General features: G+C 38.4%; 2 protein-coding genes across 3 annotated transcripts in view; one reads left to right on the top strand and one right to left on the bottom strand.

Moving 5' to 3' along the window:
* Asb14 (ankyrin repeat and SOCS box containing 14) overlaps nucleotides 1–1,057 on the top strand; it is a 33,161-nt gene extending 32,104 nt beyond the window's left edge. The window contains exon 7 of the mRNA XM_076544099.1: nucleotides 1,039–1,057. The gene's annotated coding sequence lies outside the window, so the exon portion shown is untranslated. The remainder of the gene's footprint in view (nucleotides 1–1,038) is intronic.
* Nucleotides 1–21,073, bottom strand: part of Appl1 (adaptor protein, phosphotyrosine interacting with PH domain and leucine zipper 1) — a 48,883-nt gene that overhangs the window by 9,518 nt on the left and 18,292 nt on the right. For both annotated transcript variants that reach the window (XM_076544098.1, XM_076544097.1), the window contains exons 9-16: nucleotides 19,149–19,231; nucleotides 17,928–18,086; nucleotides 16,589–16,777; nucleotides 14,089–14,131; nucleotides 12,762–12,818; nucleotides 11,128–11,219; nucleotides 10,015–10,197; nucleotides 7,339–7,391 (exon numbers count right to left, since the gene is read on the bottom strand). In XM_076544098.1, coding sequence (XP_076400213.1) covers nucleotides 7,339–7,391; nucleotides 10,015–10,197; nucleotides 11,128–11,219; nucleotides 12,762–12,818; nucleotides 14,089–14,131; nucleotides 16,589–16,777; nucleotides 17,928–18,086; nucleotides 19,149–19,231 — 859 coding nt within the window. The remainder of the gene's footprint in view (nucleotides 1–7,338; nucleotides 7,392–10,014; nucleotides 10,198–11,127; nucleotides 11,220–12,761; nucleotides 12,819–14,088; nucleotides 14,132–16,588; nucleotides 16,778–17,927; nucleotides 18,087–19,148; nucleotides 19,232–21,073) is intronic.

Here is a 21,073-nt window from a genome sequence, read left to right on the forward strand (position 1 = left end):
AAAAGTGGGGTAGAGAGCTAAATAGAGAATTCTCAACAGAAGAATTTCAGATGGCCAAAAGACGTTTAAGGAATTGCTCAACATCCTTAGTCATCAGGGAAATGCAAATCAAAATGACTCTGAGATACCATCTTACACCTGTCAGAATGGCTATGATCAAAAATGCTAACAACAACCTATGTTGGAAAGGATGTGGAGTAACTGGAACACTCATCCACTGCTGATGCAAACTTATACAGCCACTCTCAAAATCATTATGGCAGTTTATCAGAAAATTGGGAATCAATCTACCTCAAGACCAAGCAATACTACTATTGGGCATGTACCTAAGAGATGCTCAATCATACCACAAGGTCACTTGCTCAACCATGTTCAAAGCAGCATTATTCATAATAGCTAGAACCTGGAAACAACCTAGATACCCCTCAACTCAAGAAAGGATAAGAAAAATGTGGTACATATTATATACACAATGTGGTAAAAAACAAAAATGACATCATGAAATTCGTGGGCAAATGGATGGAACTAGAAAGAATCATCCTGAGTGAGGTAACACAGACCCAGAAAGACAAACATGGTATGTACTCACTCTTAAATGGATATTTGATGCAAAGCAAAAGATAACCAGGCTACAACTCACAACCCCAGAGAAGGTAGGTAAAAGGATGACCCTAAGAGGGACATACATGGAGGGCCCCAGGAAGGGAAATTAGTTAAGGTCTCCTGGGTAAACTGGGATGAGGGTGGAAGGGAAGAGATGGGTGATGGGAACATGAGAGACTGAGATGGTCCAGTGGAGGGAGGGACAGAGAGGGAGAACAATGAAAGAGATATCTTGGTAGAGGGGGAAGATATCTTATATCTTATAAAGAGGGGGAAGATAACCCATTAGGGGGTTAGAGAGAAACCTGGTGCTAGGGAAATCCTCAGGAATCCACAAGGATGACACCAACTAAGACTCCTAGCAATAATGGAGAGGGTGCCTGAACTTACCTTCCGCTATAATCAGATTAATAACTACCCTAATTGTCTTCACAGAACCTACATCCAGTAACTGATGGAAGCAAATGCAGTGATCCACAACCAAACACTGGGCTGAGCTCCTAGACTTCAGTTGAAGAGAGGGAGGAGGGATCACAGGAGCAGATGAGGTCAAGATCATGATGGGGAAAACCACAGAGACAGCTGACCCAAGTTGGTGGGAGCTCATGGACTCTGGCCTATCAGCTGGGAAATATGCATACGACCAAACTGAACCCTCTGAAATGTGGGTGACAGTTATATGGCTAGATCTGTTTGGGGAGCCCCTATCAGTGGGACCAGGACTTATCCTGGGTGTATGAAATGGCTTTTTGGAATACATTCTCTAGGGTTGGCTCAACCAGGGGGAGGGGCTTGGTCCTGCCTCAACTTAGTTTGCAAGACATTGTTGACTCCCCAAGGGAGGCCTTACCCCTTCTGAGGAGTGGATAGGGAGACTGGAATTGGTATGTAAAATTAAAAATGTTTTTTAAATAAATAAAAAGATACCAGAAAACTGAACACATCCTTCCACACACCCTTGCCCCACCCAACCCACCCAGATCTCATGTCAAGTACCCCAACCTAGTTTGGCCACCCCAGAATGAGCCTCAACCAACCTCTAGGATTCCACCAAGACCTGCTCTGTCTACCCAAATCCTACAAGCTCCTCCCACACCACACTCACCTCTCCACTTAGCCATATCTACCCCTACACTCGAGGCCTGGACCAGAAAACACATGCTGTACAACAATCCAGTCTGCGCTGTTCATTTGACTTCCTTCTACCTAAGTCCTTTCTCACCTCTAGGCCTAACCCACTTGTACATCCCTTCTTGTGTCTCAATTTGCTTTGTCCATAATAGTCATAAAACTAAGAAAAGAAGTCCATCTGCCTAGATGTTATTGCAAGAATACAAACAATATGAAAAGATCAAGCTAGTATTTCCTCTCCAAAACCTACCAGTGCTGTGGAAATGTTTGCCAATGATAATTACCTAGGTGAAACCCAAGACACAGAATCTAAAAAACCAATCATGGGCTGGAGAGATGGCTCAGAGGTTAAGAGCACTGGCTATTCTTCCAAAGGTCCTGAGTTCAATTCCCAGCAACCACATGGTGGCTCACAACCATCTGTAATGAGATCTGGTGCCTTCTGGCCTGCAGGGATATGTGCATGCAGAACACTGTATATATAATAATAAAAAATAATAATAAAATAAACATCCAATAATTTAAACAGTTTAAGAAGACACAAAGAAATAGCTCAATGAAATTAAGGAGAAAGAACTTAAGGAAAACAAACCTCTGAGTGATGCCCAAGAAAACACAAACATAACGCTGGTGGATATGATGGAGATAATCCAGAACTTGAGAACAGAATTCAATAAAGAGATGCAAACATGGAAGAGGACTCAAACTGAAATGAGGATGGACCTGAAAAACCTAGTAAGCCGAGATTCCCCTTCTTCTCCAGGGTCCTTTGGCCACTCGGCCACAAGGGCAAAGGGGGTAGAAGTGGCAAGGAGAGCCTCGTCCAGTCTATGAGCATGATGGAAATAGCCTTCTGGGAGACTGCTTCAGTGTTATAGTTCAACTTCATTCCAGAGTGAGGGCAGATATGATGGGAGATATGAAGGATAGGGACAGTGGCACCACCTAATTGGCATTAAATAGCACAGTCCTACCATAAAGCTCCTAGCACAATGTTTAATTATCACATGGGCAGCAGAGGGAAAGCTGTTGCAGGGAACTGTGTCAAGGGTCACACTAGAGATAAGTCAGGCATCTGGGCCTAGAGACAGTCTCCAAATAAGGTCAGACAGAGAGTAGGAAGCTTCCCCTGGGGAACTGGGGGGAATCCTTCATGTTGTTGAGCTTAGAGAGAGCTGCCTAGCCATGGTAGAGACTACAACCTCTGACCAGTAGGGACTCCCAACAGTAAGTCAACTAGAAAACTCAAGGGAAGCCTTACAAGTAAACTGCGTCAAGCAGAAGATAGAATATTAGGTTTTGAAGATGAAGTAGAAGATTTAGACCAAATAATCAAAGAATATGAAAAAAAATCTTAAAAACACATAAACATACAGGAAATGTGGAGTAACATGATAACTAAACCTTCAATTATAAGCACAGATGAAGGAAAAGAATCCCAAGTAAATGGCATAGACCAAGTCTTCCACAAGTTCATAGAAGAAAAATTCCCCAAACTAAGGAAAGACACACCCATACAAATACAAGAAACACACAGAATATCAAATAGACAAGACCAGAAAAGAAAATACCCATAACATATCATAGTTAAAGTACTAAGTATACATAACAAAGAAAGTGTACTGAAAGCTGCAAGGGGAAAAAAAAACAATACCACAAGTCACATCTAAGGAAAGCTCAACAGAGTAACAGCTGATTTCCCAGGGAAACCTTTGAAAGCCAGAAGACTGGAGTAATGCATTCAAGTCAGTCCTAAAAGACCATGAGGATCCGCCTAAACTAATATAACTGCCATATTGAAATGCAAAGAACAATTTTCTATAATCTAAACAGCCTAAACATTTTTCTACCCAACAAACCAAATCTAAAAAAAACACAGGAAGTAATGAACACAACCAATATAGAATATGGAAAGAAATATAAAGCCATCATTATTAAAATACAAAAATACCACTGAAAACACAACACAAAAAACTAATAACACAATGACTAAAATTAACACACACATTTCTTTTTTATTTGTTTGGTTGCTTTTTTGTTTTTGTTTTTTCAAGACAGGGTTTCTCTGTGTAGCTCTGGCTGTCCTGGAACTCACTCTGTAGACCAGGCTGGCTTCGAACTCAGAGATCCGCCTGCCTCTGCCTCCCCAAGTGCTGGGATTAAAGGGATCACCACCACCACTGGCAACATGCACATTTCAATAATAACCTTAAATATCAATGGCCTGAATTCTCAAAACAAAAGACACAAACTGAAAGGACAAGAAACAAAATCCATCTGTGTGCTAGATTTTTTCTTTCTTTCTTTTTTTTTAAAGATTTATTTATTTATTATGTACACAGTGTTCTGCCTGCATGTATGTCTGCACACCAGAAGAGGGCACCAGATCTCATTACAGATGGTTTTCAGCCATCATGTGGTTGCTGGGAATTGAACTCAGGACCTCTGGAAGAGCAGCCAGTGCTCTTAACCACTGAGCCATCTCTCCAGCCCCCTGTATGCTGTTTTTCCCCTGTATGCTGTTTTTAAGAAACACAGCTTTAAAAACAGGCACATTCCGGGCGGTGGTGGCGCACATCTTTAATCCCAGCACTCGGGAGGCAGAGGCAGGTGGATCTCTGTGAGTTCGAGGCCAGCCTGGGCTACCAAGTGAGTTCCAGGAAAGGCGCAAAGCAACACAAGAGAAAACCTGTCTCGAAAAACAAAAACAAACAAACAAAAAAAAAACAGGCACCATCTTAGAGTAAAAGGATGGACTACAAACACTCCAATCAAATGGGACCAGGAAGCAAGCAGGCTTCCCTTATTCTAGCAGTTGACAAAATAGATGTCAAACTAAAACTAACCATAAAAGATAAAGACACTTTGTTTTAATCAAGGTAACACTTAACCAACACATTTATGATCCTAAACATACATTCACCTAGCTGGGTGTGGTGGCGCACACCTTTAATCCCATCACTCAGGAGGCAGAGGCAGGAGGATCTTTGTGAGTTCAAGGCCAACCTGGTCTACAAATCGAGTTCCAGGACAACCAGGGCTGTTACACAGAGACAGAGGTCTCAAAAAATGTATATATTTTTTCACCAAATACTGGTGAATCCAATTTCATTAAAAAAAAAAAATGGCCGGGCGGTGGTGGCGCACGCCTTTAATCCCAGCACTCGGGAGGCAGAGGCAGGCGGATCTTTGTGAGTTCGAGGCCAGCCTGGGCTACCAAGTGAGTTCCAGGAAAGGCGCAAAGCTACACAGAGAAACCCTGTCTCGGAAAAAAAAAAAAAAAAAAAATCTATTAAAAAAAAAAAATGTACTAATGGATTTAAAAACAAAGATTAACATCAACCCATAAATAGTGATTCCAAACCCCACTTTCTCCAATAGACAGATCATCTGAACAAAAACTACAGAGAAACATCAGAATTAATACCATAAGCCAAATTCAGAAGGGCTGAGGTAACTATGTATCTTACCTGACCACAATGCAATAAAATCTAGAATTGACAACAAACAAATCTCTAGTAAGTACACGAACTCATGGAGACTAGATAATTTATTAATGGATAATGAATAGGTCAAAGAAACCAAGAAAGAAATAAAAAAAATTTCCAGGAACCAAATGAAAATGAAAACAATCAAAACAGAACTTCTGGGCCATATTGAAAGCAGTCCTTTGAGGGAAATTTAGAGCTCTAAGTACCTACATTAAAAAAATCAGAAAGATTACAAATAAATAGTTTCATGATACAACTAAAAAATTTGGAAAAACAGCCAGGCAGTGGTGGTGCATGCCTTTAGTCCCAGCACTAGTGAAGCAGAGTCAAATGGATCTCTAAGTTCAAGGCTACAGAGTAAGTTCCAGGGCTACACAGATCTCTGAGTTTGAGTCAACAGACTTAAGTTCCAGAGGAACCCAGTTAACAGCAAGAAATAATATAAATCAGAGTATAAATCAATGAAATATAAAAAAAATTTACAAAGAAGCAATGAATCTAACAACAGGTCTCTGAGAAGATAAACAAGACTGACAGACATTCAAATTAACAGAATCAGAAATGAACAGGAAAATATTATGACACAAAAAAATTCAGGCTGGGTGGTGGTGGCACACGCCTTTAATCCCAGCACTCGGGAGGCAGAGCCAGGCGGATCTCCATGAGTTCGAGGCCAGCCTGGTCTACAGAGCGAGCTCCAGGCCAGGCACCAAAACTACACAGAGAAACCCTGTCTTGAAGAAAAAGAAACAAAAAAAAAAATTTTTTTCCCCAGAATATTGTATGGCAATATTCTAAAAGACCTGTTCTCCATTAAGCTGGAAAACATAAAGAAAAAAATATTGTTAGATTCAGCCAAACCACCAAATTTAAACCAAGAACTCAACAACCTAAACATATAAATAACAAATGAAGTGATTAGAATAGTAATAAAAGCTTTCCAGATAAGTAAGTCCAGAGCCAGATGGATTCACAGCAGAATTCTACCAGAATTTCAAAGATCTACAGCCAATCCTTCTTAAACTATTTAAAGAAAACAGAACCAGGAAGAGCACTCCCAAGCCTCATCTTGAAGCCGATAGATTTCACTCTAATATCCAAACAGGTAAAAACAACAATAACAAAAAACCACAGCCCAGGATCTCTGATGAACATAGATTCAAAACTTCTCAATAAAATACTAAATACTAACAAATAAAAAAGACTATACACGATGACAAAGTGGCTTTATCCCTAAAATGCAGGGATGGTTCAACATACGCAAGTCAATTCAACATAATAAACCTAAGCAGACTTAAAGACAAAAAACACATGATCATCTCAATAGATGCAGAAAAAAGCCTTTGAAAAAATCCAACATGCCCTTAAGATAAAAGTCCTAGTAGGACTAGAAGGAACATACCTCACTATAATAAAAGCTATACGTAAGAAGCCCACAGCCAACATCATCCTAAATGGAGAAAACCTTGAAGCAATCCCACTGAAGTTGAAACAAGACAAGGTGTCCACTTCCCCACTCCTTTTCAATATTGTGCTCAAAGCACAAGCCAGAGTAATCAGACAGAGAAGGAAATTAAAGGGATACAAACAGGGAAAGAAGAAGTCAAACTATCCCTACTTGCAGATGACATAATATTATACATTAAAAGATCCTCCCCCCCAAAAAAAAATCTATCAGGAAACTTCTAGAAAGGACAAATTCAGCTGTGTAGCAAATACAGAATCAACCTGCACAAATCAACAGCTTTAGTACACACCACCAACAATGATACAGAGAAAGAGATCATGGACATACTCCATTCACAACTGCCTCTTGAGGGTAGGAGGATGAAAATGAAAACTTTTTTTTTCAAAAAAGTTCAAGAGATAGCTTATGTACTAAGAATTTGACTATATGGTCAAAAGTCTACGACATTCTACAGTTGTGTATGAGTAACTTCTGAAGTCAGATTGGGTTCTTGTTGCCTTAGGAGTACTATGAGTAAAGTTGAGACAATTCTGAAGTAAAAACAGCATCAAAGCTGAGCACAGCAGCAGAACAAATGCAAACAGCACATTTCAAAGTCTACTACTGAGTCACTCTAGAATGTAAGAGTATCCAAATGTGTTCTACCTTCAGTTTCTGATTTTGTGCTTCCTCCAGATTCTCCAAATGGATTTGTACGCCTGAAGTTTAGGAAAAAATAGGAACAAATGGGTCAGTCACCACAAGCCACATGGAAGAGACCAGAGTTAAAAACTGAGCCATAAAACTTTACATGTTTACAAAGAAAAGCTCTAGAATGTCCTACTCTGTTAATGAACAATAGGATGGCCAAAATACTGTATGAGCTTCACTCTCACACTGAGTGATAGGCCAACCCAATGTATCTGCATTGACTGATTTACCTATTTCAGTCCTCTGTTGCTGTATTTTATTTAGCAGGCATAAATTTAGCCACACACAACAAAAAGTCCTCATAATAAACTATTTTCCAAAAGTTTTCTAATTTAAACAAGCCAACACAGAGGAAGATTAATGTTAGACACTACTGAAGGCTTATGAAAATGCCTGGGATTTACTAAACTGTAAACTGGGATTTTTCCCAGTCTGGGTTCTATAAGTATAAACTGCAAGTTAACTATTCAGATTTGAACACTGTCTAGCTCAAAACATTATTATCTTTCCTGTTAATTGTATTCCCTACAGCTGAGCCTCTATATAAGTATCACATGTATGTGATATGTGATATGTGATATGTATGTACTAAGAGGGCTTGCCTAGTATGCACACAAAGCCTGGGTTTCATTCCCAGCACCACAAACAAAGTGAAATAAAACTGACCTCTGTATTTCTCAAGATATAAGTAACAATGCAAGGAGAAAAACAAGCCAAAGATTAAAAACTACTCCTCCTTCTTCCTGTTCTTAGCTTATGGCACAATCACAATGATAGAAGGAAAAAGTTCCATTCAAAGAAAGTCTTGGAAGCAGTGGTCTGAAATAATACTAGCATTAAGAAAACATGACAGAGACTAAGGACATGGCTCAGTCAGACCTAAGTTTAACCCCCAAAACCTATGTAAAAAATGCCAAGCAGCCAGGTGTGGTAGTGCATGCACACTTTTAATCTTAGCACTTGAGAGGCAGAGGCAGGTAGATCTCTGAGTTCAAGGCCAGCCTTGTCCACAGACTGCAGGACAGCCAAGGATATAGAGAAACCCTGTCTCAAACACCCTCCCACAAAAAAAAAAAAAAAAAAAAAAAAAAAGGCCAAGCAAGGTTGTACACACTTGCAATCCCAGCTCTGAGGAGGCAGAAATGGACAGATCATTAGGGCTCACTGGATAGCCAGCCAACCTAGCAAGATTTAGGCCAGTGGGAGATTCTTTGTCAAAAAGGTGGATGGCTGAGGAATCACACTAAGGGAACAACACCTGAGCTGGCCTCTGGCCTCCCAAAACATGCACTTAAATGTATGTGTGCATCTGCAAACACATAAATGTGCATATACACACATACATACACACAAAAAGATACTGACCTCTTTTTTAAAAAAACATTTATTTATTCTTATTTTAGGTTATAGATGAGTGCCCACATGTATGTATATGCACTATTTATGTGTCCAGTGCCTGCAGAGGCCAGAAAAGGGCTTCAGATTCCCTGAAGCTGGAGTTAAGGATGGTTGCCAGCTACCATGTAGGTGCTGGGAACCAAACCTGGGTCCTCTGCAAGAGCAGCAAGTGCTGCTAACCATTGAGCCATCTCTCTTGCCCAATACTGATCTCTTTCATATCAGCCTGGCATATCATATCAAATGCTACACATACTTAGTATATTTATACAAATTTACATGATTATATAAATGTCATATCCAAATTTAATGTAATAAGTGCCCAACCTCCTTAATAAACAATTCGCCATAGTTTCATTTCTTTATGTGTATGTGTGTTTGTCTATATAAATTATTGTGCACCACATGCATTCAGGAACCCACGAGGCCAGAAGATGGCTTCGGGCCCCCTAGAACCAGAGTTATAGGTAGTTGTGAGCTGCCATGTGGTGCCATGACCTGACACTCTGCAGGAGCAGTAAGTGCTCTCAACTTCTGAGCCATTTCTCTAGCCAGTCCCCCTAAAAAAAAAAAAAAAATTAAGTACTTTGACAAGAGTATTCTTCCTCTTCATCATCATCATCATCATCATCATCATCGAGATGAAGTAATTTGACAAGAGTATTCTTCTTCTTCATCATCATTAACATCATCATCAAGACAGGATCTCATATAATCCAAACTGGACTTGAATTTGCTCTATAGCCAAGACAGCCTGAACATCTGATTCTCCTACTCCCAACTCCCAAGTACACCAACTGCAGGCATGAGCTAAACATGCTCAAGTTTGATGTGGTACTGGGGATTGAATCCAAGTCTCCATGCATGCTAAGCAAGCACTCTACCAACTGAGCTACATCCCCAACCCCTTATTCTGACACAGAATTTTTAAAATATCATCACAACCTAAAGATAAAACTATCATTTCCCCTGCAATTGACAGGACAAATAACCAAGTAATAGACTTGATAAGCAATTCAGAATTAAAATTATTGACATTTAATTATCCAAAAACCTTTAATTGATGCAGAAGACTTTTAAAAAAAGAATCTGTATGGTTCTATCATAACTACGAAAATGTTGTTAGGCAATTACATGAAAGACAACGTAGCTGATGCAGAAATGCATCATAAGTAGAATCACAAATCTTATAGACTACACACAGCACATTGTCTTCATGACATCATCACTCACCTGCCTCCTTGGCCAAAGGCTTTTCCCTGGCCAGGCTGATCTTCACACACAGGAGAAATTATATCAAACTGTATTGGAGTATCTGGGGCAACAAGAGAATCGAGAGAAAGGGAGGCCAAATTGGTGGACTCTGATCCCAAGGATCCTGAACTGCTGGTTCGAGCTGTTGGTGGCCGAGATTGTCTAGAGACAAAGGAAAACAAAAAGGCACTGAATTTAGTTTTTCTTTCAGAAGTTCAGTGCTTAGAGGACTACAAAAAAAGAAACAATATTTTAAGTCAATGACAGTATAAAGCAAACACCAATAAAAAGCATTCCCAAGGCAGGCAGAGAAGCACTGACCTGTAATCGCAGCCCTCAGGAAGTGAAGGCACAGAGTCACAAACTCTGGGTCGGCCTGGTCTACAAAGCAAGACCCTGACTGAAAAAGTAAAAGCTTAATCCCAAATCAGCTAGCTAGTTATTTAGTAAAAGATTCCTTTCTTAGCTGAGAAGTGGTGATGCACAACTTTAATCCCAGCACTTGGGAGGCAGAGGCAGGTGGATCTCTGTGAGTTTGAGGCCAGCCTGGTCTACAGAGTGAGATCCAGGACAGGCTCCAAAGCTACACAGAGAAACCCTGTCTCAAAAAAACAAAAAACAAACAAACAAAAAAAAAGATTCCTTTCTTTCCAATTAAAATCATAAACTGGACTCGGGAGATAGCAAAGTATCTGCTGCCTAAGCAGGAGAACTCTGGTTTTACTCTTCAATATTTGTATTTTAAAAAGCTCCCCAGGGCATCAGGCATCTGCAAAAACAGCACTGAAATGCATAGAAAGGAAGATTCAAGGAACTCACTGGCCAGTCAGACTATCAAATCAATGACTCCAGGTTTATGAGATCCTGTCTTAAAAATAACAATCTCCACCATATCAACCTCTGGCCTGCACAGGCACATATACGTGAATGTGTGCACGCACACATCCCTTATTAGTATATTTATTATTTTGAAAATATACTTCTATTAGAGATGACTTAGTACTTATCTAATTGTACTTTAAAAATCAGATTGCTCACTAACACTTTAGATAGCTTATATTGTCCACTAAATAATCCCATACACTAACTCACCCTGCTGGACGAAGGCTCTCATGTCTCTGCTGGAAAGATGGGGAAGGAGTGACAGCTTCCAGAGCAGACTGATTTACTCGTGCAGCAGTTTCCTATTTTGTTCCATTTTGTTTTTTAAAAAAAGGATTAGTGTTAATAATGTAAGAAACTAAAAGTTTGATATGGTTCTCAAAATTGTTATTAAGCTCTTGAGTTGTTTACAATATAAATTCAAGCTACTGAGGTATTTCCATTCTCTGACCTTACTAGTAAGGTACATTAATTTCAAACATTATGAACTTCCTATAATTCAAGAATAATTCTAATTTCTTTCTACTAACATACACAATATTTTCCTAACTATCAGTTATCTTGGATTAAGGTTTGTACTACCACCTACCACATTGCCTAGTCTAATTCAAAATATTTTATATAATATAAAATTTAGAAAGAGTAGAAAATATTCATTAAATATAAATGAACTCTTAGAATATAGTTATTTGTGAAATTATTATGAATAGTCTGGATGGCATCTCATTTTCACAAAAACAGAATTCTTCCTTTTTTCTAAATGAAAAGTCTTTGAATTTAAAACCTGGAAGTCATCTTTATCATTTTCTTCCTTACCGTTCACTCAGTCAGTTACTAACTAGTGTCTCCTATCAAATCCACCATTACATCAATAGTAGCTTAAGCTGGCCACGGTGGCACATGCCATCAACCTGGGTTGGGGGAGGGGCAGAAGCAAGCCGCTCCAAGAAACCCTGTTGGGATAGGGGAAGAGCTTAAGACTTAGACTTTCAACTGAAATCATCAATCCCTCTCCAGCTCTGGGAAGCACCTGGGTTTACAGCATAGCCAGCTCATGAAGACTAGATCTAGGCAGCTTCTGTCTAGGACCAAGTTTTTTCCCAACTCTCAGATAGCATGGACTCATTCCATTCCTTCAACTACCAGCACCCTTGGATTCTACCTGCACATCTGAACTGTACCTAGGCTAAGTTTACAAGCTGAGGTTCACTGGGTTTGAATCCTTTGCTACTCAAAGAATAAGTTGTAAACTGAGAATTCAGGCTACATCATTATAGATAGATGTACCAAAATCATAGCATGATTTCCAGATGATCTGTATGCAGACTTCAGTTTTCTATTCTGCACCAGAAACTTTTATTTACACCCTAGTTCATCTACATGTCACCTCTGTGTCTAAGCTTTAGTTTTTATTGTATTATCTGCAGCATCTCTACAGAATTTTCTCTAAAACAAAGTCCTCACCAATCCTAACATTCTCAAAATGTAAGCCTGTAAGTGACCACCATGTGCATTTTTTAAACCATCACAACATATTGTAAATAAAATCTCACACAGCTTCCGTTTTCCCTTACCATAGTAACTCCTAGAGGAGCTATGGAGTTTCACCTAATTTTTGCCTACTCCACGGCATTCAACATAAAGCTAAACTGTCAATACCAGTTGAGTAACTGATTTTAGTGTATTTTAAAATAACACACTGTTCTGTGACAGACAATACATGGTATACTGTATGGATTCTGTACTTGAGATTACATAAATTGAGAAAGGAGTCAATAAAAGCCATATAAACCACAAAATAACTTCACTGAGATAGATCTGAATAACAAAATAAAAAATAGTACCTCTGGATTTTCACTCAAGTATATTTGTTTAGATATGTTGTTTATTGTACAAATCCACTGAAAAAGAAAAATAATTAAATATGATTACTAATTTTTTTTCAATAAAACCTCTCTACTAAGGAAGACTATTCAATATTAAACTGAAACAGAATTTTCATTAGAAGTAGCACATAATCCTCTTCATAAGAAAATACCTTGGGGGTGGGGATGTAGCTCAGTGGTAGAGGATATACTTTACAAAACATATGAGACCTTGGATTCAATCCCCAGCAGCACAAACAAACAAAACAAAACCAAGACACCCTGCTATAAACATATGCATGTAAGAGAGCTTCAGATTAATTATTTTTAAATAAATGTATTTATACAAGGAAATAAATAGTAATTACATTAAATTGTAACTTAATAGTATATATTTATATATTTTTATATTACTTCTTCCCTTAATTCCCACCAAACATGGTAGTATGAACTCAGTTACCACAACACCTATGTAAAAAATTAAAATACAAATTCTTTCCGGGGAATGTACATTATATATCTTCCTTCTTTCAAAATAGAGAACACTATTCCATCTCTCTCAAGGGTTCCTGCGCCTGACAGGCCTCACAAGACTACTACTGTGGTAAACTGTGCCGAGAGCAGAGTCGTGTGTCCTCAAGGACCACAACTACCTTTCCCAGGAGAAATAAATACATGGTGTCTCTACAGAGTTTCTAACTGTCTTTTACCAATAAAATTATAATACTAAATAAAAATGCTTGAAAGTCAGCTAGGGTATATTTTCATGAAGACTATTTCTGAAAACAGTTTCTAAAGTATCAGTCTTGGTAACACCTTACCTTCCACATGTGGTATACTAGGAGTACAACCGGAGCCAGAACGAAAAGGCTTGTAAGGAAGAACAGACTCCCAAATCCTTGTTTCCCTGTCTTTCATTTTCCCACGCCTACGCTTTGGTTGCTCCTGCGGCACCACATCTGCTCCACTATGTTCTCGCTGCAGCAGGGTGTCTCAGAGTTAGTGAGACGGAGAATAAATGAAACTGTCAACTCATGACCCTACGCCTGCTGGAAGGCTCATGAGGTCACTGCTGAACATAACACTCTATGACAGCACAGAAACGGTGTCTAAGGTTCCTCCAGCTACAAAACTGTTAGAAAACTAAGACTCCTGCTTGAGAACAGAGAAATTTAAAAATGATTTTTAATTAACTAGGATTTTTCCAAATTTTCTATAATGACATGTATACATTAATATGCTTTGTTCTCAGGAAAAAAAGTTTTAAATGTTGCTAAAGAAATTAACTTTATAAAAAAATTTTTACCTCTTCATGGTCTTTTTTACTCTCTGCTTGCAAAATTGAAGATCTAGAGAGAAAAGAATGGAAGCTTTAGCCTCAACTTTAAAATTAAAGAAAAAAAAAAAACACACAAGTGACAATACTTTAGGGAAAGAAGACACCAGAGCATCAGGGTTTCAGCCTGAACACCAAGAGGCTATCTGCAACACAATGTGCAAAATCAGATGGAGTGTCCACTCTCAGAAGACAGAACATAAAAGAAGAAAATGCACTTCAACTTCCCAGCATCTCTATCTGACTAGAAAATACTAACTTCATTGTTGGCAGTTTCACCCTCAATAAGGTTAAATAAAAATTCCAACATATGAATCACTAACATAAAATATATGGCTTTTGTCCATATATTAATATTTTATGAGAAAATTTAAATTTTAATAATTTTCTATCCTATCAGGAACAATGGGAAACCATGCCAAGCATTAGCAAACACTGACAATACAAAAGTGTAAATGCTGGCAATCTGCAAACTTGGCTAACAGAAAACAAGAACTCTAATCTACAGCACTGACATACATTGTCTGTCTGTAGAAGGACTGACTAGGAAAATAACCATGTCGCTAAGACAGTAAGCAAAATTATCTTTTATGTAAAAAGGTACCTTAATGTATATAAATATTATGGAGAACAAAAAAATGACTTTCAGAGAACCCAGATTTTTCTTCAAAATAATGAGAAAGTTCAAAGGTCAAAATCAATCTCTGCTAACTTAAATATCTATCATTAGGAAAACATTTAAATTATGTTGTATGTTTTTTTTTTTTTTTTTAAGATTATAATGCAGCCATTACCGGTGGTTTTTTTTTTAAAGATTTACTTGTTTTATTTAAGTATTTGTGAGTTGATGTGCACCACATGAATGCAGATGCCCTTGGAGGCCAGAAAGGTGTCAGTTTCCCTGGAACTGGAGCTATAGGCAGTTTTGATCTGCAAGATGTGGGTGTTCAGAACTGGACCTCGATGCTCTGTAAAAGCAGTAAGTGTTCTTAACTCCTAAGCTATTTCTCCAGTCCTATTAAAAAAATTTTTTTAATGGATGCAGATCCAATTTATGTATACAAAATATCCTTCAATTATTTAAGAAAATGTACTTAGACCAGGCATGGTGGCACGCTTATAAACTACTAAACACTCCTAAACTACTTCTGAGGCTAAAGTAAGAGGACCACAAGTTGAAGGTCAGTCTAGACAACTTACTGAGAACCTGTCACAAAATGGGATTTTATAAAAAGGGCTGTGGCTCTAGCTATGGTAAAGACTTGCCTAGAATGCTCAAGGTTGTGGGTTCAAAGAGAAGAAGAGAGGAGATGGGGAGGGGAAAGGGAAGGGAAAGAAAATGCATAAATAAAATATTATAAATAATATTTATGCTTTTCAAAGGATTGCCCTACTCTATAGATTCTCATTTAAGGCAAAGGTAATAGAATTTTTTAAAGGGCATGATAAACAATAATGGACAAGATAACCTAACCAGAAAGTAACTGATTAACATTTCAAAATAAGACTATCATTATAATCTGTACACCACATATGGGCACATTATGTATGTTAGAATTCTATTCCCCACAATAACTGACAACTCCTCTGCCTATATTTGATGTATAGAAAAATAGAAATCAGAGGGTTTATAAGTAACTTGTCCAAGAACACAAAGTAAATAACAACCCTTGGCTGGCATTCTAACTTACACTGCCTTCCCAATACTATGCAGGATTCTTCAGTGACTAGTCTCAAACATGAAATCACAGGTATGCCCCATTTGTTGCTTTGACAACTTCAAAGTATTAAAAAAATTATTTAATTAAGTCAGAAAAAAATGAACTCATGTCTATTAAATTAGAAAGCAAATTACCTTAATATATAGTTGAAGGAATTTAGCAGAATCATTGTAGGGTAAACATTAAAATGAATCGTTTTCACTGTATCCAAGGTAAACATTAGAGTGAATAGTTGTTTTCTAGAAGTACTTTGACCTTGAAGAATCTTTGTGGAAAACAGTGATTGTTTTCCGTGATTTGTAGATTGTTTTTCTGAAGGGATGTTGCAGCCTTCGCATGACTTTGGTCACAAGATGCCTCTGGCACAGCTGAGGCTCTTGGGTTATTGTGTATTGCAAATGTACACAGTAAAGACTAAAGTCATGAGGGCATGAGATACTTTTCATTAGAGAGACATATAGATTAGATTAGGGACCTTAGTATGAGGAAATACTTTACCCAAAAAACAACTTTGTGTAGCAATCAATAAATATACCTTTGAATGGCTGTTGGGGGTACAGTTCAGTTCATCAGAGGCTGGACCTTCCTGTTGCCACACAGGCCTTAAAATTTCATCTTGGAATGACCTCTTTCTTTGACCAACCCATACAACACAGAACACCCCAACAATACAAAGTAATTTTAAATCTCTATATATTCTACATTTTATTTTAAAATATATGTCCTATTAGCAGCAGAAAAATACTAACTTTTTTCCATCAAAAGAAGTGATCTGAAAACAGTATCGCCTGTCTTCACAATCCACAGCCATCACTGAACAGTTGTCTATATCCATGGCCAGGCCTCCTGCCACATCTCCACGGGCTTGACTCATTAAGTTTCCACCCTGCGTGAAGTAGAACTGTCTATCCCAGGTAGATGACACCAAGCCTGTTTTACTAAAGAAAGTACATTGATATTTTAATAATGACACCTAAAAATCCCTTATCATCAGCAGACACAAGAACAAGCATGTGAAAACAAAACAACTTGCAAAAAGGCACAAAGATGTCAAGATATATAAGACTCTAAAATGATTTGTGTATGTTGACTTACTTGTGTGAAAGTGTAATTTACAGTTTCAAAAAAAACTATTAAAACGATACATCAAAAATACTAGTTATAGTTCAACATTACAGGGAAGAAACTCAATTTTATTTCTGGGCTTAATCTACTTCACCATCCTATATCAAGCGAAGGCTGGAGACTTAGCTCAATGGGGTAGCATGTACCTAGGATGCTCAAGGGCCTAGGTTCCAAGCAAGCATTGATAACTGAAGTTATCAATAAATAAAGAGTGGGGGAAGGAAGCTTGGCCCATTTTCAAATGAAAACTCAAATTTGACTTGATATAATCACATAGTTAAATATGTGAGTAATATTAATATAATGTTATGATAGGCTTATTTAGACTCAAATGGTTTCATCCCTTTTATAAATCCAAATTAGTCAATAAATATTAGGGTAAGGTTTTTTGGGTTGTTTTTTTTTTTTTTTTTTTTGGTTTTTCAAGACAGGATCCCTCTATGTAGCCTTAGCTGTCCTAGAACTGACTTTGTAGAGCAGGCTGCCCTTGAGCTCACAGAGATCCACCTGCCTCTGCCTCCCAAGTGCTGGGATTAAAGGCATGCGCCACCACCACCTGGCTTAAGGTAGTATTTTGAAAGTATTTATGAACGTCCATCTGTCAACAAGCTCATAAATACACCACTAAAAAGTTTCAACCTTGGGCTACCAAGATGGCATAATGGTGAAGGCACTTCCCACCAAGCCTAGAAACTTGAGTTCTACCCCAACCACCCACATGGTGGAAAGAACCAGCTCCAGAAAGCTCTCCTCTCACCCCCATTCCTAAACTGTGCTACAACATGTATACACAAAATAATAATAATAATAATGTATAGATACACAAAAATAAAAATGTATTTTTTAAAAAAAGAGGTTTCAACCTTTAGTAAAACCCAAACAATCTGGCAAATAATATTAATTATACATTATATTGATTGAATATTACAAGATGAGATATGAAAATTACAATAGTTTTCTTACTTCCTAGCATTTAGGTATCCAGCCTTTCGGGTTAAATTTCGATTGACAGGAAACTTGGTAGGATCAGGGTCAGGCACATATAAAGGATCACTGGCCACTTCCAAGTCTTCTATTGTCTGTTGCATGGTCTCTACATCACCATCCATTTCCCTTCGAACACTAATACAGAGAACAGACTAGTTACTTCCAGCCACAACCAAGAAAGAATGCCTTACCAATCCTATGTGCCCATATATTTAATTATTTAAAAAGTAATTGTAAGATGGCTAAAGTAACATAAATGCTTTTTTTTTTTTTTTTTTTTTTTGAGACAGGGTTTCTCTGTGTAGCTTTGCGCCTTTCCTGGATCTCGCTCGGTAGACCAGGCTGGCCTCGAACTCACAGAGATCCGCCTGGCTCTGCCTCCCGAGTGCTGGGATTAAAGGCACATGCGCCACCACCGCCCGGCTAAATGCTTTTTAAAACTTAGATATTTTGAGCTAGGCGATGGTGGCGCACACCTTTAATCCCAGCACTCGGGAGGCAGAGCCAGGCGGATCTCTGTGAGTTCGAGGCCAGCCTGGTCTACAGAGCGAGATCCAGGACAGACACCAAAACTACACTGAGAAACCCTGTCTCAAAAAACCCAAAGAAAAAAACTTAGGTATTTTGGAAACAATATCAAATTTGAACACTAGTAACTAGACACCTAACTAGAGAATAGTTTTTAAAATGCTCTATGATATAGCACAGGCCTGTGTTCAACAAGCTTCAGCACTGCAAAAGAGAAAATGAAAAATCTCCAGTTTCATCTCTCCATGCCTCAGATTAACAGCATTGCTACACAGACAGCAAAGGTGACTAGAAGTGCTTTCTCTCTCTACACAGTAGAGCACAGAAAACAAGATTTGCTTAATAATCTTCCAAGCAATGCTTACAAATGAGATCTTAAAGAAAATTTCACTTAGGGAGAATTACTGTTATGTATCTATATTATTCGGAAATTAAAGATAGCTTTTATTAAAACTGTCATCAAATACCACAATGTTATGAAATCTAGAGTTTACATTCTAGAAGGAAGATAGTAAAAACTCCACAATTCAGCCATAAAGCTGAGAAATTAACTCATGGCAAGAAAATTAACCCCTAGGAAATTAAATTGTAAATGCTTAAATTATGGCATTTAGTTGTTAACTTAGTGTCATAATTTCATTTTTATTAAAATGAAAACAAAATACTTACTTCTGTACACTTGTTCCAATATTAGCTAAAAATTCTTCCAGTTGTCCATTGAGATTTTCAGAGCCCATCTTAAAGAAACTTATCTAAGGTGGAGAAGTAGAAGGCCATACAACACAAACATGTAAATCACATTAACAATTTCTAAGACACAGGATTACACAGTGTTAGAATTCCTAGCCACTCCCCAGCTACATGACCAGGCAAGCGCTGTCCAGTAGCCAGGCAAGATGCTTAGTCATCCTAGGGACTTATGTCGTATGTAATCCATGTGCTGCGTGATCACATAATCTGCACACAGTGATTACATAACATATGTGCATGCGTGAAACCCGTATTTGCGTGGGGGGGGGGCCGCAACACACACCTATAAAAACGGGTTCCACCTATTCCTTCTCTCTTCCTGTACGGCCATTCCATAGGCCTATGCACACCCTTTCTATTCTCTTCCCTTAATAAACTCTGATAGTGGGTTTTATTGTGCCTCTTGGCGTCTCTTGTACAGTATACAGCACCGCTTAATAATTAACATATAGAAATGACACTGGGTTATTTGATTTGTGAAATAGCAGGTTGTGGTTTACGATATGTACCAGACACAGAGCCACTGAGGAAAACTAGATAAATTCCACTATGTCATCTTTCACATATTTTAAGGGAGTTGCTGTTGTTATTTGAGATAAAGTCTCACTGTGTAACCCTAGGCGGCCTCAACTATTCCTCTGGCCTCAGGCTACTGAAGGGATATTCAAGTTTCTTGGTGTTTATGTTTGTTTGTTTGTTTTTTGTTTTTTTGAGACAGGATTTCTCTGTATGGCACTGGAACTCGCTCTATAGACTACGATGGACTCAAATTCACAAAGATTCGCCTGCCTCTGCCTCCAGAGTGCTGGGATTAAGGGTGTGCACCACCACCTCATGGCAAGTTTCTTTAAGAAACTGGGCTACAGAGTGAGTCCCAGGAAAGACTCAAAGCCATACAGAGAAACCCTGTCTTGAAAAACCAAAAAAAAAAAAAAAAAAAAAAGGAAACTGATCTATTGCCCCTTTTTGGGCATGTGAACTATATTATTCATTCCAGCATAAAGGTGTTTTGCCTGCATGTATGTTTGTTCACCACGTGTGTGACTTGTGCCCTTGGAGGTCAGAAGAGAGTGTCAGATTCCCCTATCATATAGGTACTGAAAATTGAACCTGGGTCCTCTGCTATAGGATGCCCTGTATGCTGTAAATATATGTTGCTATGATTGATTGATAAATAAAACGCTGATTGGCCAGTAGCCAGGCAGGAAGGATAGTGTAGGCAGGACAAGGAGGAGAATTCTGGGAGGTGAAGGCTGAGGCAGGGAGATGCTGCCAGCAGCTGCCATGAGGAGCAGGATGTAAAGTACCGGTAAGCCATGAGTCGAGTGGCAAGGTATAGACTAATAAAAATGGGTTAATTTAAGATATAAGAACTAGATAACAAGAAACCTGAGCCATTAGGCCAAACAGTTTAAATAATATAAGCGTTTGTGTGTTTATTTGAGTCTGAGTGGCTACCGGGCCAGGTGGGACTGAAGATAACTCCAGCTACAGTCCTCTAGAAAAGCAGTCAGTGCTCTTAACCACTGAGACATCTTTCCAGCCCCCTCATCTATTATTTCTGACTCAAGTAGTATGCAAGGAACACAGGACAAATGCAAACTTGCTCATTCTTTCTCAGACATATGAAGCAATAATGAAAAGAAGCTCCAGCAGTAGGTATCACACTGAAATTCATCTAGCTTTCTGTAACTGTGGTGGAAAAAGTCTGAATACAATGTGTTTCCATTTATTCTCTAACATTTTAGAATGTCAATTGCAAGGAAAACCTCATTAAAATAGAACACTCATGACAGTCTTTAAAACTACTTTTTAAGACCACAATACCAATTAGTATGTTGACA

The sequence above is a fragment of the Peromyscus maniculatus genome, chromosome 9 (assembly GCF_049852395.1).
Source record: "Peromyscus maniculatus bairdii isolate BWxNUB_F1_BW_parent chromosome 9, HU_Pman_BW_mat_3.1, whole genome shotgun sequence".
Taxonomy (NCBI): Eukaryota; Metazoa; Chordata; class Mammalia; order Rodentia; family Cricetidae; genus Peromyscus; species Peromyscus maniculatus.